Below are 16,481 nucleotides of genomic sequence, written 5' to 3'. Positions count from 1 at the left end.
CATTTGTTCTGAAAAAACCAAAAAAAAAATAATATTATAATTATTGTTTTTCTTTATTAGAGAGACTTTCAGCCCGAGGCTGTCTCTATACCAAAATATGATGAATATTTTTCAGGATTCAGGATAGTTTCCAATGGTGGGGGACAGATATTTCCATCACGTGATTGGGCTCAAGCATATTTTTTGTTACTTTCTAAAAGTCTAGAAGTCGCATAAGTTTTACGCAAAAAGTCGTTTACGAATTACATCACACCCGCACAACACGATGAATGAAATTGTTTAATTGACGAGTTTTCTCGCTACTTTACGTGTTCATCAGTGCATTTTGTTTAGTTCTGTAAACACGTACGAAGTAAGAATCAATCCGCAGTAGCTGTTGATTTAACTATGTTATCATTAATTAAGTCGCATAAGATTACAGATTAATTCGCAATAAAATCAATACATTTGTATTGTATGCCAAAATAAAAAACAAATAAAATTTGCACATATATCGCCTCCACTTTTGTACGTAAAAAGGCTTTTGACGACATCTTATACGGAATCTTTGTACATACAAGCATCGCATAACGCAAGAGATTTTGTTCATTCTGGTTGTCTTAGCAGTACACAGCTCTGGTGTCGATATCGACCAATGAAATTTATCGAATAGGTTTTTCCTGGATTCCTCTCGGAATTCCTTTTTAAACTCTTCCAGGCGTTCCTCTTGTAATTTTCTATTTTTCTTGTTTTTTCATATTCTTTAAGACTATGCTATGAATTTCAACCAAGATTTACTATTGATGTCTTTTCGAAGTCATGATTCAATGATTCAAAACTTTTCATAAAATTCCTTAAAATGTTCCTACTAGAATTATTGAAAAGTTCCTTCTCCTCCTCCAGCATTTCCTCTTGGAATATCTTTCAAAAGTTTTTTTCCAGGGATCGATGATTTTTGGTCTAAAATTGTATTTATTATTTTGCAGATGGATTTATTCTAAACTGTTTTTTTATCTTTTAGTTTTTTATATTTGTTTAAATCACTCATGAAATTCTTCAAAATCTACTTGGATAACTCCAGATGTCTCTCTAGGCATTAGCTCCAGCAATTCTTACAGAACTGCTTCTTAAACTGCCCATAAAGGCATTACTGTTCCATATGGATTTTCGAACTAACACCTTTCTTCATCACAACATTCATGTTTTAACATGTACTTTACTACGCAAATCAAAATTAACACAGTCTCAGTCTAATATTGAAAAACAAAGTCATAACAGTTTCCATATAAACTTTCAACCCAAATAGCAACTAGTTTATATGTTTTGCTGCTCAATAGATGCAAAATGAGTTATCTGTTGATTGTGTTAGATGAATACGGCATGCAGAAATAACTATTTTCTCAATGCCTACCTTTTCCATATGGGACAGTTCTGTTTTTATGGGTATGAAGTTCCTCCTATGTTCTTGTTCCTAAAAACGTCACTCTTGCTTTTTGTCCGAATAGCTAGGATATGAACAGTAGAAAGTAGAAGGCCGTGAATTCGAACAAATTTCCTATTGCTAGCGAGCGGGATGAAATGAGAGCACTTGGTTCTATCACAGCTTTTTGGTGAGCCGTCTCATACTGGGAAAGGGTCTAAAAAATGCTGAAAAAAACCATTAGCTCACTTGAATGACGAGATGGGGTTCATTAAAATATTACGTAACGCAAAATTTAAACTCCCTGCCCCTACCTCGGCCACGTATCAGCTATTGTATGGAAAATTTTTAAATTTTGTACCGTTCTGCATCAATACCCGGACGCTTAAGAAAGGAAAAATCTTCAATCTCTCCTTTAAAACAAGTTCTTTTTTGCAAATTATAACAAAATTAAATTAGACAACACACAAATTAATATTCAAATTTGGCGAGAATAACTAATTTAAACTTAAATTTCATGATAATATTATGAAAACCATCGAAATAATCGAGCTTGTCTTGTCTTTAAGTCCGGACACTTGTAACATTACTTGTCTATATTCCCGGACACTATTGAATCATAATCCGGACAGCGCAATTATAAAACGAAATATTGGAATAAAATCATAAACAGTCTGTTTATAACTAATCATGTGTCACGTTTATGAATCGTTGATGCTGGCATTTTCTTTATGGTACTTAAGAGAATGAAACATTTCAAATTGGTGGTTCAATTTCCTCAACTGAATCTAAATATATGCGATTTGGCACTCATTGTTTGTACCTCAACAATAATTTACTCACACTGTTTTTCTTCGGATAAAACTGCCTTCTTATCACTCACAACACTTTATCTACAGTGTTTACCGTTTTTCGTTAGATTTTCTTCACAAATATTCACTCGTAATCCCGGACAGTCTCTTTTGATCCGTTTAACAAATAATTGATTGTTTATTTACGACTATAGTACCGTAAAACGGGGTAACTTTGATAGTTTTTACGAAGAAAACTTAAATATTTATGCATGCTGTTTCAAAAATTTACAATTGATATTTTTAAAACAAGTACTGACATCCTAGCTATCGTTTGCCCTTGATGGATTGCAAAAAGATTTATTCTGAATGGATGTATAATTTTTCATATAATCGAAAGTCGGGTAACTTTGATAATGGATTATAAATCGAACAAAATTGAATGAATTACGGAACATATATAGGGCGTTGCATACCTCTAGGCGTTTACCGCTATATGGAAATTTCTTACTTAGATTTCAAAAATGGTTCCAGTTTGTAAAAATGGTTTTCGCTAGAAACTTGGAGACCGAATTCATGTTCTACTATAACTAGGCTGTCATGAATAAGTGGCGAACTCATTATGACTTTAACAAATAGTGATCGTAGAACAGAATGTTTGTAAGCGTTGCAAAAATGCCAAAATTTTGTAAATTTTTGATATTTGCATATAAATCCTCAAATGCATTTGTTTCCAACGAAAATAGCTTTGACATGAAGTGTCATACTAATACTCTTTATTTATGAATTCGTTTTTCTTCACTGATTGACAGATACATCGTTATTTCGTTTAGTATGTTGTGGGTCTCGCATTAGACACATTCCAGCGTAACGCGACACCACGAGGAACCAACTTTCATTATCAAATGAGGCCTGTTCTCGGAAATATGCCTTGTGACCATGTGATTAAACAGCCTTTATATTTTGCATATTAAATGTACTTGATGTTGTGACATTCATTTTGAAACATAACACTGTATATATGGTAACTAAAAGCAGTTGCATTTCGTAACGCGACACCATCGCTGAAATGCACTTTTTTAAACATCACTCTATAATCGCCTATATTTGCTCTGCTATAATTTTTACAATCCGGGTTTGTTCTAGGAAATCCTTCTATGTATTGATAAGAATCAGAGTGTGACTTCAAACTGGAAGGAAATATTGAATAATTGCAGAAATCATTGATTTCATTTTATGAGCGCCGCGTTACGTTTATCTTCCAACAGGGTTCTGCAAATGGTGTCGCGATACGCAAAAAGCATTTTTTATTTTTATTGATAAAATCAGTAATGTTGCTTTCTGGTTTCAGAAAAAATGTATATATAGTATTGTTATTTGTTTAATACATTCGATATTCTGCCTCACAGTGGGGTAATTTGATCCGACACTGGTTAAAATTTATTTAATGTTTCTGTGAAACCCTTTGAGAATGTTGTGCTTTGTAAAATCGTAGATGTCACCAGGTCACCATATAAACTTGACTAAATTCTTTGCAGTAATGTTTAGATATTTCTTAAGAATGATTTTTTAAAAATGTTACAGTGCTTTCCGATGGCGGCGCGAATAATCTTGAGCTTTGATACATGTTAGAATGATTGATTTTGATTGTAAAATGAAATTATGTAAAACTTTCAACAATGTACTTTTAAAAGTATGCTTTCGGCAAAGTCGACAAGCAGACGTTTATGGTTGTCGTGTCGTAACTACCCAAAATTCAATAACACAGTGGAGTTAATGGTTCTGATAAATGGGTAAAATTATGAAAAAGATTCAATAAATTATTTTAAGAATATTGTTTCAGAAATTTGTAGACGACCATAAAAGCTTCTTAATGATCGGACGAAAAATATGTAGAGCTGCTGTACAGTGGGGTAATTGCACTTATTTTGGGTTAAATTTTTTAACCGTTCCTTTGATATTTTTTGAAGATGATGAAAATATCCGATGTACATTCGATTTTTATAATCTGCTGGTTCAGACATAGCGTATGCATATGTTTATGATTTACTAATGGTGGTCTGAACGATACAGAATTTTGTGGCACAGGGGTGTAATTGAACCAGATATTGGGCCAATACAATTTCAACGTAGCCATGTAGTATTTTAAGGATCATCTTTTAGCAAAATTGTTAAAGTCGTTTATGGTCTCAAAATAGTGATCTGAATATCATGGAATTCTGCCTCACAGAAGAGTTATTAAATCAGATTATTAGGCAAGATTGTGAATACATTTTAATTCATAAAATTCAGTTCCTCAATTATTGAACCGATTGTTTGAGCTTTCATTGAGCGCAATTCTTTTGAAACCTTCCACGTTTTTGTGAGAGGTAAATACCTATGTTTATTTTTTTCTTTTTTGCACAAAGCTAATCAAATAGCTTTGGTTTAGGTCTGGTTTTAAGAAGCGACCCAAATTTTATCAGAGAGGTGCCGGTCAGTGAAAAGATAGCCTCACACATCTTGGGGACTGCTTGGCTTCAATGGAACAACATGGATCACTGGAAAATCCGCAATATTCATAAAAAATATCAATTTATAAAATCATCCAATCAGGACTGCCCATGTACAACTATAACTCCCTTGGAAAGATCAGCAAAACTGGGCGTAAAAAATAATCCTAGACCACTGTGCGTTTGTTAACACATTAAAAATCATAATCATAGAACTTATAAAATTTGTAATACACGTATAATTGGGGGCCTTTCTTAGCCGAGTGGTTAGAGTCCGCGGCTACAAAGCAAAGCCATGCTGAAGGTGTCTGGGTTCGATTCTCGGTCGGTCCACGATCTTTTCGTAAAGGAAATTTCCTTGACCTCCCTGGGCATAGAGTATGCTCGTACCTGTCACACGATATACGAATGTGAAAATGGCAACTTTAGCAAAGAAAGCTCTCAGTTAATAACTGTGGAAGTACTCATAAGAACACTTAACTAAGAAGCAGGCTCTACCTAAGTGAGGACGTAACGCCAGGAAGAAGAAGAAGAAGTATAATTTGTATTGAAATTAAAGACCACCTTGATCACCGAAGTTTATTGCAAAATTAATCAAATTCATTATTATACAACGTAAAGGATGAATGTCAACATAGATAAATGTCATGACAAGACATCCAGAAAATTTGAAAAAAAAAACTACGTTTCTAAGTTGATTTTTACGATATGACCATTATTTACGATTGCTCCAGATCCTCCTAAGAGCTTTATAATGGCCACCTATATTCAAGAACAATCCCAATCATTCGTTATGTTTAGTAATTGATTTCTGATATGTTTTGAAAAAAAAGCGCAGTGATCTAGGATGATTTTCACGAAATGACCATTTTTACGGATGTTCCGGATATTCCAGAGTCCATTATTGTGACCCCCTAGGTCCATGAACAATTCAAATAACCTGTTGCGTTTTATAATAAGGAGTTCTGATGAATTTGCAAAAAAAAACTGTCTTGGATTATGTTCATGAATTAACCATTTTTACGGATATTCCGGATTATCCGCTGGAGAACCACGTTGTTTACCATCGAAGCCAAGTATTCCACAACATGTGAGAGACTATTTCTGCACTAAACGACACCTGTCTGATAAGATTTGGGTCACTAGCCAACGAGTTCATTAAAAACCAGAGCTACTTGATCAGATTTGAGTGGAAAACAAGAGAAAACAGACATACCCACATTTTACAAAAACGGGGAGGGTTTTAGTGGGGTGGCACCAACGCTGAAACTATTAGTATAACTAGTATAACTAGTATAACTATTTCCATCTACTAAAAATCAAAAATTTCGAAAATCGGTTGTAGCATTTCTGAGAACGAGCATTTTGAAATTTGTAGTTTCATTCTTAAAATTTACGGTTAAAATTAACGTAACGCGATACCACAACTTTGCACCTAGTGTAACTTTTCGAAGAATGGTCCGATTTTTAATCTTTTTTTATGGAAACACGTATCTTGACGAGTAGGAAGAGAATCCAAAATATAAGAGTTCTATAAGAAGTATTTATTTTACAATATAAAAAATAAGGCAATTTTCGTAACGCGACACCATAATAATGTGACTATTTGAAAAAATACGTTTTCAAAGAACCAATAATTTGTTTGAAAAAACTAAACCCGCACATAACAATGTCATCTAATACCCTTCTAGTTAACGGATAAGACAATCATAATACACTTGATAAACTATGATACAGGGCTTTATAAAAAAGTTGTTTAAAGTCTCATTTTCTCACTAAAAAAATATATAAACTTTATATAACTTTTCTGTTATGTTTTTCACTGTATTGTCAATCAAATTTATGTTTTTTATACAATTCAACATATTGTCTTTCATGTTCTGCATAGCTTTGGAAATATTTCAGAGTTTGAAATTTTGATATCTTGGCGTAGATGTGCGTGGAATGTGTCATTATCAAAGTTACCCCGTTTTACGGTACGTCAGGATTCTTAAACATGTATTGGTTTTACTATTCTGCAGTGATACATTTTAAACTGAACGCGAGCCAAAAGTGAACTGAACGCGTTCTTATTTTTTCACGTGAACGCAGTAAACATTGAACTCTCGTGCAAGATTTTGACGCTGCTCACGAATGGTTCGTTCACTTCAAAATGCACAGTGAAGCACAAAACATAAAAACACTACTCCAAACCTGAGACGAGACTCGCGAAGACGGTCTTCTTTTTCTGTGATTGCTGAGTTTTTTTCTTATTCCACTTTGTGTTTATACCAATTATGCGCATGCTGTTCAAATCCTCACATGAACCTCTCAGCAAAAAATGATTGAGTTTGCATCACATCGAATTATAAATAGCCGTTTGAGTGAAATTTCATGCCAGCAAACGTAGCAGACATTATAAATAATTAATCTTCTGCTTAGATTTATCAGCAACTTTGGAAAAAACTGCTCCACTGACTGAGGTTTTTAATAACAGTTTACTTTGAACACAATACTTTTCACTTTTTCAGCCATAAAACCGGTGGGCTGCATTTGACGTTTCGTGAGAGGGGAATCTGGGCTGCATATGACGTTGATATTTTTCCTCTTCGCGAGTCTCTCTCAGCTCCAAACTATATTGAATTCGAGTCACCCGCAAATTATGGAACCTTAATTGTTCCACGACATCTTTTGTAAATCTTTCTGTTCGGAAATATGCTTAAAAACGGCCACGAAAACAATTTTCTTTTCGCTTTCATTTTTCAGCTCTTGAGTTCAAATTTTTGAACTGATCAATGTTCAAGCCTACTTGATCCCTCGTTCAAACATTTGAACTAGAACGTAAACTGAACGCGTTCAAATGAAACACTGCTATTCTGTTCAAAACACTTTCTGAATATTTCAATTTAAGCAAATTATCGGCATCTATACGTTGTGGCGCGTTTGTAGCCGCTCGTCCTAAAATGACTCACACTGCAGAAAAAAACACGTCCGGCAGAACCAACTTTTTTATTTTTAATTTTATTGATTATCTGGCAATGGTAACTAGATCACGAACGATTGTGAAATGATCATCAAGGTTGAAATTAAAAGTTATCATTATTTTTTTTGCAATTTCTCGTCGTAATAGGCTGTTTTTCATCACGCCAATCTGTCATGAAACGGTTAAGTTTCCTGCACTGAAGTGTGCAGTGCAGGAATAGTCATAACGCAACTGAAACCAGTGCTGTAATGATTCATTACGCAACTGTTTTAGGGGATTATTCACATATTACGTAACTTTTTTTATAAGACCGTATTTTTGAACTTTTTTTAATTAGAAAGCAATCAAAATTGGCTGAAAACATAAAATTTGTTTGTATTTGACAGAGTGTGATAAAAATGTGTATGAAGAGTAGATAAGTATGTTTTAAATATACTTCGTATGAAAAATATCGTCAAAATATATGTAAAGTATTCAATAACTCAAAAAGCTTGAAAATCAGCAAATTTCTGAAAAAAAAATTAAACGTTTTAAGTAAGATCTAAGGATGTTTTTTGATGTGCTATATTCAAAATGGTGGTGACATGACGCGACAAGAGTTGTGTTTCTTGTTCAAAATCATCAAAATTACTAAAGAGTAATATTGAATGGGAGTAAAACATCAATCAAATAGTTTTTCCATCTTCATGCTCGATAAAAGTGTTGAACCATAAGCTTTCAGATAGTGTGTAACTTTGGGGTAATGTTGCCTAAAGTATGAATTTTCTGCTTTATTTCAAAATAACATTTTTAATTTTTTTTGACTTCAATCAATTTGAAAATCTAGGGGGTGTGAACTGGACTAAGACTGCTGTCAAGCTAAAATTTTCATCAAAATGATCCGAGTATGCCTAGAAGTGTGCGGTCATTATTTCGTCACGCTAAAACATGTTGTACATTTCATGTGACACAGAAGCAATCAACTGTCGAAAAAACGTTGAACTTGGTATTATTGATGCGTAATATTTTCAAAACTTTTGTGAAAAATATTTATACTAACATACGGTCAGAAACTATGTGGTTCAGCTGATTCATTGGACTTATTGCCCTCATAAAATTGCAGAAGCTTAGTGTGAAGCATTTTAAGTGTGCACCTTGAAAATGGATACTGCGATACTAGCAAACAAACAACGGTAAGCACTGGTGGAAAAATTTGTGTTCGAATTGAAAGACCACATTGGTCACCCCTCAGATGAGAACCATAAATCAAGGACGTAATAATATAATACATAAGGTATATTTAAAATGATAAAAAAAAAACACAAAAATCTCCAAATAGTTTTTGGTAATTTTGGCCGCCCCTTTATATGAAGCCCGACCATCGTGCAGGCGTCAATCTCGGCATTCCAGCGAGCTAGGGTTTTTTTTCCGCTTCTTTGCGATTCTACCCCAGTGTGCGATGAGTATCAAAGGTCATTGGAAGCTGTGAGGCAAAGATCGCGTGGATTCGTTTAAGCTAATTAAGTAGAAGGTCTTAACAAGTTCCAGGTCTGACACGTGTTGAATAGTAAACTTATGAAAAACATGATAAATGGTTATTCTGCTTCTTTTCAAAATGTCTATTCCATACACCCTTATGCACTTGTCATATAACGGTTCCTGCTATGTATATATGTTGACCTGAGATAGCTTCGCCAGACAACAGGTTTGTAGGCCACGTTTTGCGAATGACAGTCATCAAAATGCTATTTATAACTATGCTAATTGGAAGCCATAAAAAAAGATCATCTCACCGTCAAGTTTCCGAAAGTTTGACCTAATCGCTGAAAGTTGTCACCAAAAATAGAAACACTTGCCGGAGAAACCGTTTTTTTTTCTATCCGAGACTGGGGGCTCGATTCCGGTTATGATCCTTGTATCAGTATCAGAAACAGAGATGAAACGAAAGCCTAAGGTGAAACATCTCGCAATCCAAAGATGGCCGACTCGCTCACGTTTTCAAAGGAACTAAAATGAAGAAAGCGTTATTGATCTTCTTAATTTGAGTTCTTTGCTAGGATACACAGCTAAGAAAGGTAAACTGTTGTTTGCTTGCTTCGTGAGATTTGTGTTTATAATATTCTGAAGCAATATAGAAGTAAGATTCCAAGCTGTTTCACCTTTACACTCAAAGCACCTTCTTCAATGGAACGAACATTCACCGGGGAAGCTTCATCTGCATTTCTAGACGATTTCCCCAGAAAATAAAGGGGCTATAAGACACCAAACAACAGTTATTTTAAATATTTAACGATTGCAAACACACACATAGTTCCATAACTGGTGCATGAGGAGGGTCCATAAATCAAATGAATTTTAGGAAACAACAAATTCGCATACTTTACCTAATCAGGCACACATAAAAAAATCTCGATTGTATCTCGATTTTAATATCAAACTTTGATTAACTTAGATAAAACATACAAAGATATCGACCGTGATAATTATATTTTGAATTTGTTTATCGGAATATCGGTCTATTTTGCTCGAAGTAAGAGGGAGCATGGAGAAGAAAGCAATGAATACTAGATGGATAGGTACCGTAAGGGAACGGCGAGAGAAATTGGATTAGATGTTGAAGAGGGCATAACATATGAAACAGTATTACTACTACAGGCTGTCTTGGTAGTGTCATTCTCAAAACACACCAAGCCGTTCCCATAGGGAACGTTAGCCACAAGGAAGGACGTTTCAAGTAATACTGTTTCATATGGTATGCCCTCTTCAACATCTAATCCAATTTCTCTCGCTGTTCCCTTACGGTACCTATCCATCTAGTATTCATTGCTTTCTTCTCCATGCTCCCTCTTACTTCGAGCAAAATAGACCGATATGCCGATAAACAAATTTAGAACTTAGGTAAAACTATTGCATGACATATAATTGAGATATACTTCTTATGTCCCAATTAGGCTGCTTCTAAGTTTAGTGTTCTTATAGGCACATCAACGGTTATTAACCAAGAACTATGATTGGCAATTGATATTTTTTGCATTTGTATATCATTTGGCAAGCCTATCAGCATGGTGGCATTCCTTAGCCTTGTGGTAACATTCGCGGCTACAAAGCAAAGTCGTGGTGTTGTATGGCAAAGTAATGGTGTCTGGGTTTCCCGGACATCATTGGGTTATCCGTGGCTGTTGGGCGACTGCAATAAAATAAACCGTCGTTCCAAGCTGGGAATTTGCTTTGAAGCCTCAATTACTACTTCCAACTCATATAGTAAATCATCGAAACTAACCTAGCACTATCTCTAGAGTTTCTTACAAAAAAAAAAAAAAAAATACGCTGGAGGCTCGCCTCTTCTATTTTTGGAGCTATAAAACAGCATTGCCACGATGAGCAATTATAAGCGGATTTATCACCTGACTTTCAAATGAAGTCATGGCTGTACAGGATAACGAGCAAGCACTCAAAAGACGCAAAAAAATGGGTTTCTTCGTCTTTTAATAGTAGGTATGTTTTATGTCTTCCCGTTAATCGCAGCTTAACGAGCTCAAATGTAAAAATAGCTTTGCGATCTGCAGTTGCCACCGTAAACTGGATTTCAGAACAGTTTATGACGATAAAAATAGCTTTCATTTGAAACAACTAATTTTATTAGATAGAAATATTCAAATCTTTTTTGTTCTAACATAGAGCTGCAAAACCAGTAAGATAATTTTGTTTCATAATTCTATATTGAGCAGTTTCTTAATTGCAAGCGTATCGTTTTTTTTTATTTCATTTATTAGTAGGTATCATTTCAAACATTACATTAATTTCTTATATCTAGGTGTTCTGTGTTCGATAAAACTATCATCCCAATTTGGTTATACTAAATTGAGCTATTATTAACATTTTGTTTACAACATATTGCATTTCGTTTGACGTAGCAGTTCAGAATTTTTACATGTGAGTTGATTTCACCTGCTTATAAGAGAAAAAAACGCTTTCAATTTACTTAACTCAGTGATTTGAAAATTCATAAACAAGAGACTGCAACTGGCTGCTGGCTGTTCTAACTCGCTAGATACAACATTTGTTTAGAAAAAAAACTTGAAATTTGAAAGGCGTATAGCGTAGAAGCACCGGTTTTGGCCATAGTGCCAATTTTAGCCATAGTACAATGTACAATGTTTTACCCAGGAAATTAGCATGAATCATTTCGCGTCTAGTAGAACACATTTTTAGAACAATTAGTTCAAATTGATAAAAAAAAACAAAAGAAACATATATTTTCCTTTTATTTTTAACTCTTATACTCCTAATTCCACCAGGGTATTCCTAATTTGGCCACTCTCATGAGAAACTAATGTGATTGGCCAATTAAGGAATCAAAGTTTAGAATGTGGCCAAGACTAGTTCTGGTAGCCCAATTTGATGTTTTTTGTACATAATTGGGATTGAAAGTTTTCATTTGATGTATTTTGCAGTACATGTAGAGCTTTTCATATGTTTTTCAAAAATGATTACTCTTAGGCTGGCCAAAAACCGGTCCTTCTACCCTAATGAAACTTGACAATGGTACAGGTTTTGGGCTCCATTCACCGCTCATCCTAAGTATAAGGCCCTTTACATAGCATTACTGCTGGAAATTTTTATGATATTTGTCAATTAACCTGGGTTGTAGCATCGCTAAGCTTGAAGCCAGTCAAAATGACAATTAGTGTAAACAATAAAAGCAGAATGAAACAGAATGAAAAAGGAGTCATCAATGCGCACACGCCGCGCAAAATAAGCATCATTGGCAGCATTTTGTAAAAATTTGGGTTAGAAAATTTTGAAAAATTCTGCTTCTGTTTTCTGTAATTTAATGAACAGTATTTTGTAAGAATCAATTCTTTGCGTAGATATTCTGTACGACAAATTTAGCCTATTCCCATCATATTTTATTCAAGCTTGATTGAAGTTCAGAGTTTCCTATCAAATATTGAAGAAAGTCGTGATATAACGTTTTTAAAATTTAATCAAATTATTGTAATTATTAGCACGCTCTTTTATATTTAAAATAATTTGATTTTTTTACAACGTTGTATTACGACTTTTTTTAATATTTGATAACATTTGATAATATTTGATAACGGAACTTTCTCATTATGAACCTCAAATTGATTCTCACTAGCTAGATTTAAACGTAGTACAATTTTAAAGCTTATAAACTTCAAAGAAGAGTGCTACCGGATGTTCTTGTATTAACAACAACTAATTAATCACGAGTTGAAAAAGTTGCAACAATATTGTTCCATATTTTTGTCATGAAAACTTTTCTTGATATTATATCCCAATCCGCAAAAGCTGGAACAAGCGATTGTGAGAGCGCTAGGTTAAGGGTTAGTTCACAAATGTCATTACTTCAAAAATGACCATTTTCGACACCCACCCACCCCCTTCAGCGTTATGAAATATGTGAATGGGCCCTAATTGCTTGTTTTGCGTTTGTTTAAATGACAATTCGATTTCAACTGAGTATTAGCAAAATATGATATCAAGTAAATTTAGAAGATTTAAAAACTAATTAAGTCATTATATTAGCTGAAATATTAGCGTGAAATTCAATCGAAACTTTCAATAATGATCCTTGGTATGTTATAACTTCAAAAAGGTAAAACAGTCTGCGGGCTAGATATGAGAAAAGTCTTCAAACTTTCAAACATTCGTGTGCCGCACAAAATAAGGTCGTTGGGCAGCCCTGCTTTACACGCTTAATTTTGGTAACGCATTAGGGGTCGTGCTCAAATTATGTCACGCACCTAGGGGGGATAGGGTCAAGCCTAGAGTGACAAGCCTTACAAAAAATTTGGAGGTCGAAAGGTACGAAAGCGTGAGAGGGAGTCAAAATGTGGACATTTAGCGTGTAAGCATGTATATATGCTTACGTCTCATGCATTGAACATTTTTTTCTCTAAGCCATTTAAGAGAATCATATGTTTATCGTTTGTTTTCCCGCTTCGAAATTCACTGGCGGACCCATTTATTCAAACGTTAGTGCCACATTTGGAAGGCGCTAATGTCTTCCCATGTAAGAATCTATGACAAAAAGTCGAAAGACAAAAGGTCGAAAGGACAAAAGGTCGAAGAACAAAAAAGAAGGAACAAAAGGTCGAAAATCTTTTTTCAAAGAAGGAAAAATTTTCCACCATGCAAATCGTTTTTGACCTTTTGTCCTTTCGACCTTTTGTCTTTCGACCTTTTGTCCTTTCGACCTTTCGTCTTTCGACTTTTTGTCCATAGACCAGTACAATAATAATGAGTCTGTTGGGAAACGTCATTGGAAAGTCTCGACAAATGGCTTTTACAAACAGAGAAAAAAAATACCTAAATTGTGAGTTTACCGTTACCAAAATTAGGTATATCGACCCAAAATCTCTCAGTATTCTCTTTCTTCCCCATAAATGTTGTCGAAAATATCTACCCAGTTGGGGTGCTTTGGCCCATTAAGCCAAATTTCTGTAAATGCTACTTTTCTTATGCTTGGTTTGAAAGAACTCAATTTTGCGTTAAAGCAACACAAAATTGAGTATATTTTTCTAACGCAATTAAAGGCAAACTATTTAGTGGGAACCTACGAAGTTTAGCTAAAATTGAATAATTAGGCTCAACTGTGGAATTGCAAACAACAAGCCTCTCTGGCATAAAATTGTCCTCCCTACACCTTCCCGCATGAACTGGCGTAGATGCAGGGGTATATCCGATCTACTGTGGGTCATTTTTAGATGCATAATTAATTCTTCTCCCTTCCCCTCACTGGTCTGCATTCTGACGTGGCTGGCCTAAAAATAGATCACCAGCACTTATACTGGCGATAGTGGAGTAGCAACCACGGGTGGGCAATTCAGCTCAAGCTCAACTACGGAATTGCGTGAAACAAGCCAAAATTGAGTTGAATCGCATCTCCGTGCAAGCTTTTCGTGCTGGTCACGCCCTCCTTAGACTTGATGGATTCCTCCTAAACTTTGACAGTAGTTTGTGGGGGTCCAATCGATCAAATATGGGGGGTTAAGGCGATTCAAAATTTAAAAATGTTTGAAAATCCAATGCCCCATATCTTCCTTACCATCTTTACCATAAAAATAGTGTTCTGTGAAATTTTCATCTTACTAGGTGGTGATTTGAAGGTGGCCCAAAAACAATGTAGATTTCTATGGAAATTAATATGGAGAAATTTAAAAAATGTTCCAAACACTTTAGTACTGTATTGTAAGTACATACTTATCATCACATAGAGAAAACTCATTCTTCAAACCGTAATGAAGGATGTTGCTGAAGAATTAAATTCTCTATGAGCTAATTTTGTTTAAGATTTTTCAAGATGTTTGCAGGGCTTTAATCCCATTTAAACCTAAATAATAGCAAACGAAATCATGAATATCTCTTCTCCTATCCGTCGAACACAATTGCTCTCTTCTACAAATTTCTTTATTATAATTCGAAGAATTTACTATGGAATGATATGTTTGTGCTTACATTCCAGTACCAACGAGTTTGGAGCATTTCTCAAGATTTCTCCATAGTAATTTCCATGTAAACCTACATTGTTTTTGGGCCACCTTCAAATCATCACCTAGTAAGCTGAAAATTTCACAGAACACTATTATTATGGTAAGGATGGTAAGGAGATTGAACTTTCAAACATTTTTAAATTTTGAACTGCCCTAATCGGGGGTGTAACTGAAGATTTTTGCGGTTTGATAATTATGGGTCACTTAAATGTTCATCATGATAATGAAAATGTAACAAGGTGGTTCCTCAAAGCATCGTCAAATCATGGTTGCTGTAAGTTTCCACCGGTTATCCTTTCGGGCATCGGGATGACGAATGATTGTTATCATCACACTCACCCAGCGGAAGTGGATAAATTCCGAATGTGCAGTGAGTTAGGGAAAGGCAAGTTATGGTTGTGATAACGCAGCCATCGATGTTTACTCACCTCCCTTACTATCTTACAATATCAATCAGGAGTGCCCCCTCAGTCGGCCAATCAGTAGGTATCTCCACAGCACAGTTGTATACGGGGCATCGATAACAGCGTAGACTCGTAGAATATCTAATCACTGGAAGGGTACTCATAAGCCTACGTTTACAACGCGGCTACGATTCGGATTTCATTCACAATTTCGCGTCGACCATCAAAGGACGTGCGTTTGGTAGATAGCTTCAGTATAGTGATAGGCTTTTTCGGTCCAAAGTTTTCGCGGGTGTGACGTATCTACACGGACCCCTCCCCCCTTCAACCACCAAGTCCAAGTGAACATGTCTTCCAACGATCCGAGAAAGAAGTTCGTCATCAAGACAGGAATGTTTACGTACACTGATCCCCTGAAGTATCTGTGCCGTCACATTGCCGGTAAATACAATATGATTGTTGTGATATTCGTGTGTTTATTTAGTTCAGGCCAGTGCCGAAAATGGATTACTGATACAGGTTGGTGGACGACACCAGTTTGCAGTTGTGACTCACCGTCCCGAAAATGTGCGATATTGATTGGATGTTTTGTTGATAATCAGATTTGTAAAGTGTATTCGGAGGTGATATTAAGTGACATAAGAGCGACAAGTGAGTCATAATGAATTGAATATGATAATGTGACGAATTCGAACACTTCATGGGGTCTATACAAAGACACATTAAAGACCTCCATGTCCCTTGCAGTTGCCCAAAAGTTTATGGCTCACAAGGTAATCTAGAATGCCGTGAAAAGTGTACTGCGATCTGTCAATCTTGGGTACCTTTTGTACTACCGAGGGACCAAATGCAGTACTAGAAGTGGTACCCAATCTGAGCCCGAGTCGGACGGACCTGGTCTATAGAATTGAAGAAGTTCAAGTGACAATTTGTG

The 16,481-nt window shown here is 35.3% G+C and overlaps 1 protein-coding gene across 2 annotated transcripts in view; it reads left to right on the top strand.

Annotated features, from left to right (window-relative positions):
- LOC5569427 (nuclear factor NF-kappa-B p110 subunit) overlaps positions 1–16,481 on the top strand; it is an 81,169-nt gene that overhangs the window by 39,161 nt on the left and 25,527 nt on the right. The window contains exon 1 of one of the 2 annotated variants that reach the window (XM_021841875.1): positions 15,751–15,988. The exons of the other annotated variant lie outside the window; for it this stretch is intronic. Coding sequence (XP_021697567.1) covers positions 15,895–15,988 — 94 coding nt within the window. The 5' untranslated portion in view covers positions 15,751–15,894. Of the gene's footprint in view, positions 1–15,750; positions 15,989–16,481 lie in introns of those variants that run through there. 2 annotated transcript variants of the gene reach the window in all.

This window comes from Aedes aegypti, chromosome 2 (assembly GCF_002204515.2).
Source record: "Aedes aegypti strain LVP_AGWG chromosome 2, AaegL5.0 Primary Assembly, whole genome shotgun sequence".
In the NCBI taxonomy this organism is placed as follows: Eukaryota; Metazoa; Arthropoda; class Insecta; order Diptera; family Culicidae; genus Aedes; species Aedes aegypti.
Note: the sequence above shows the minus strand (reverse complement) of the source record. Positions and strands in the feature narration are given on the sequence as shown.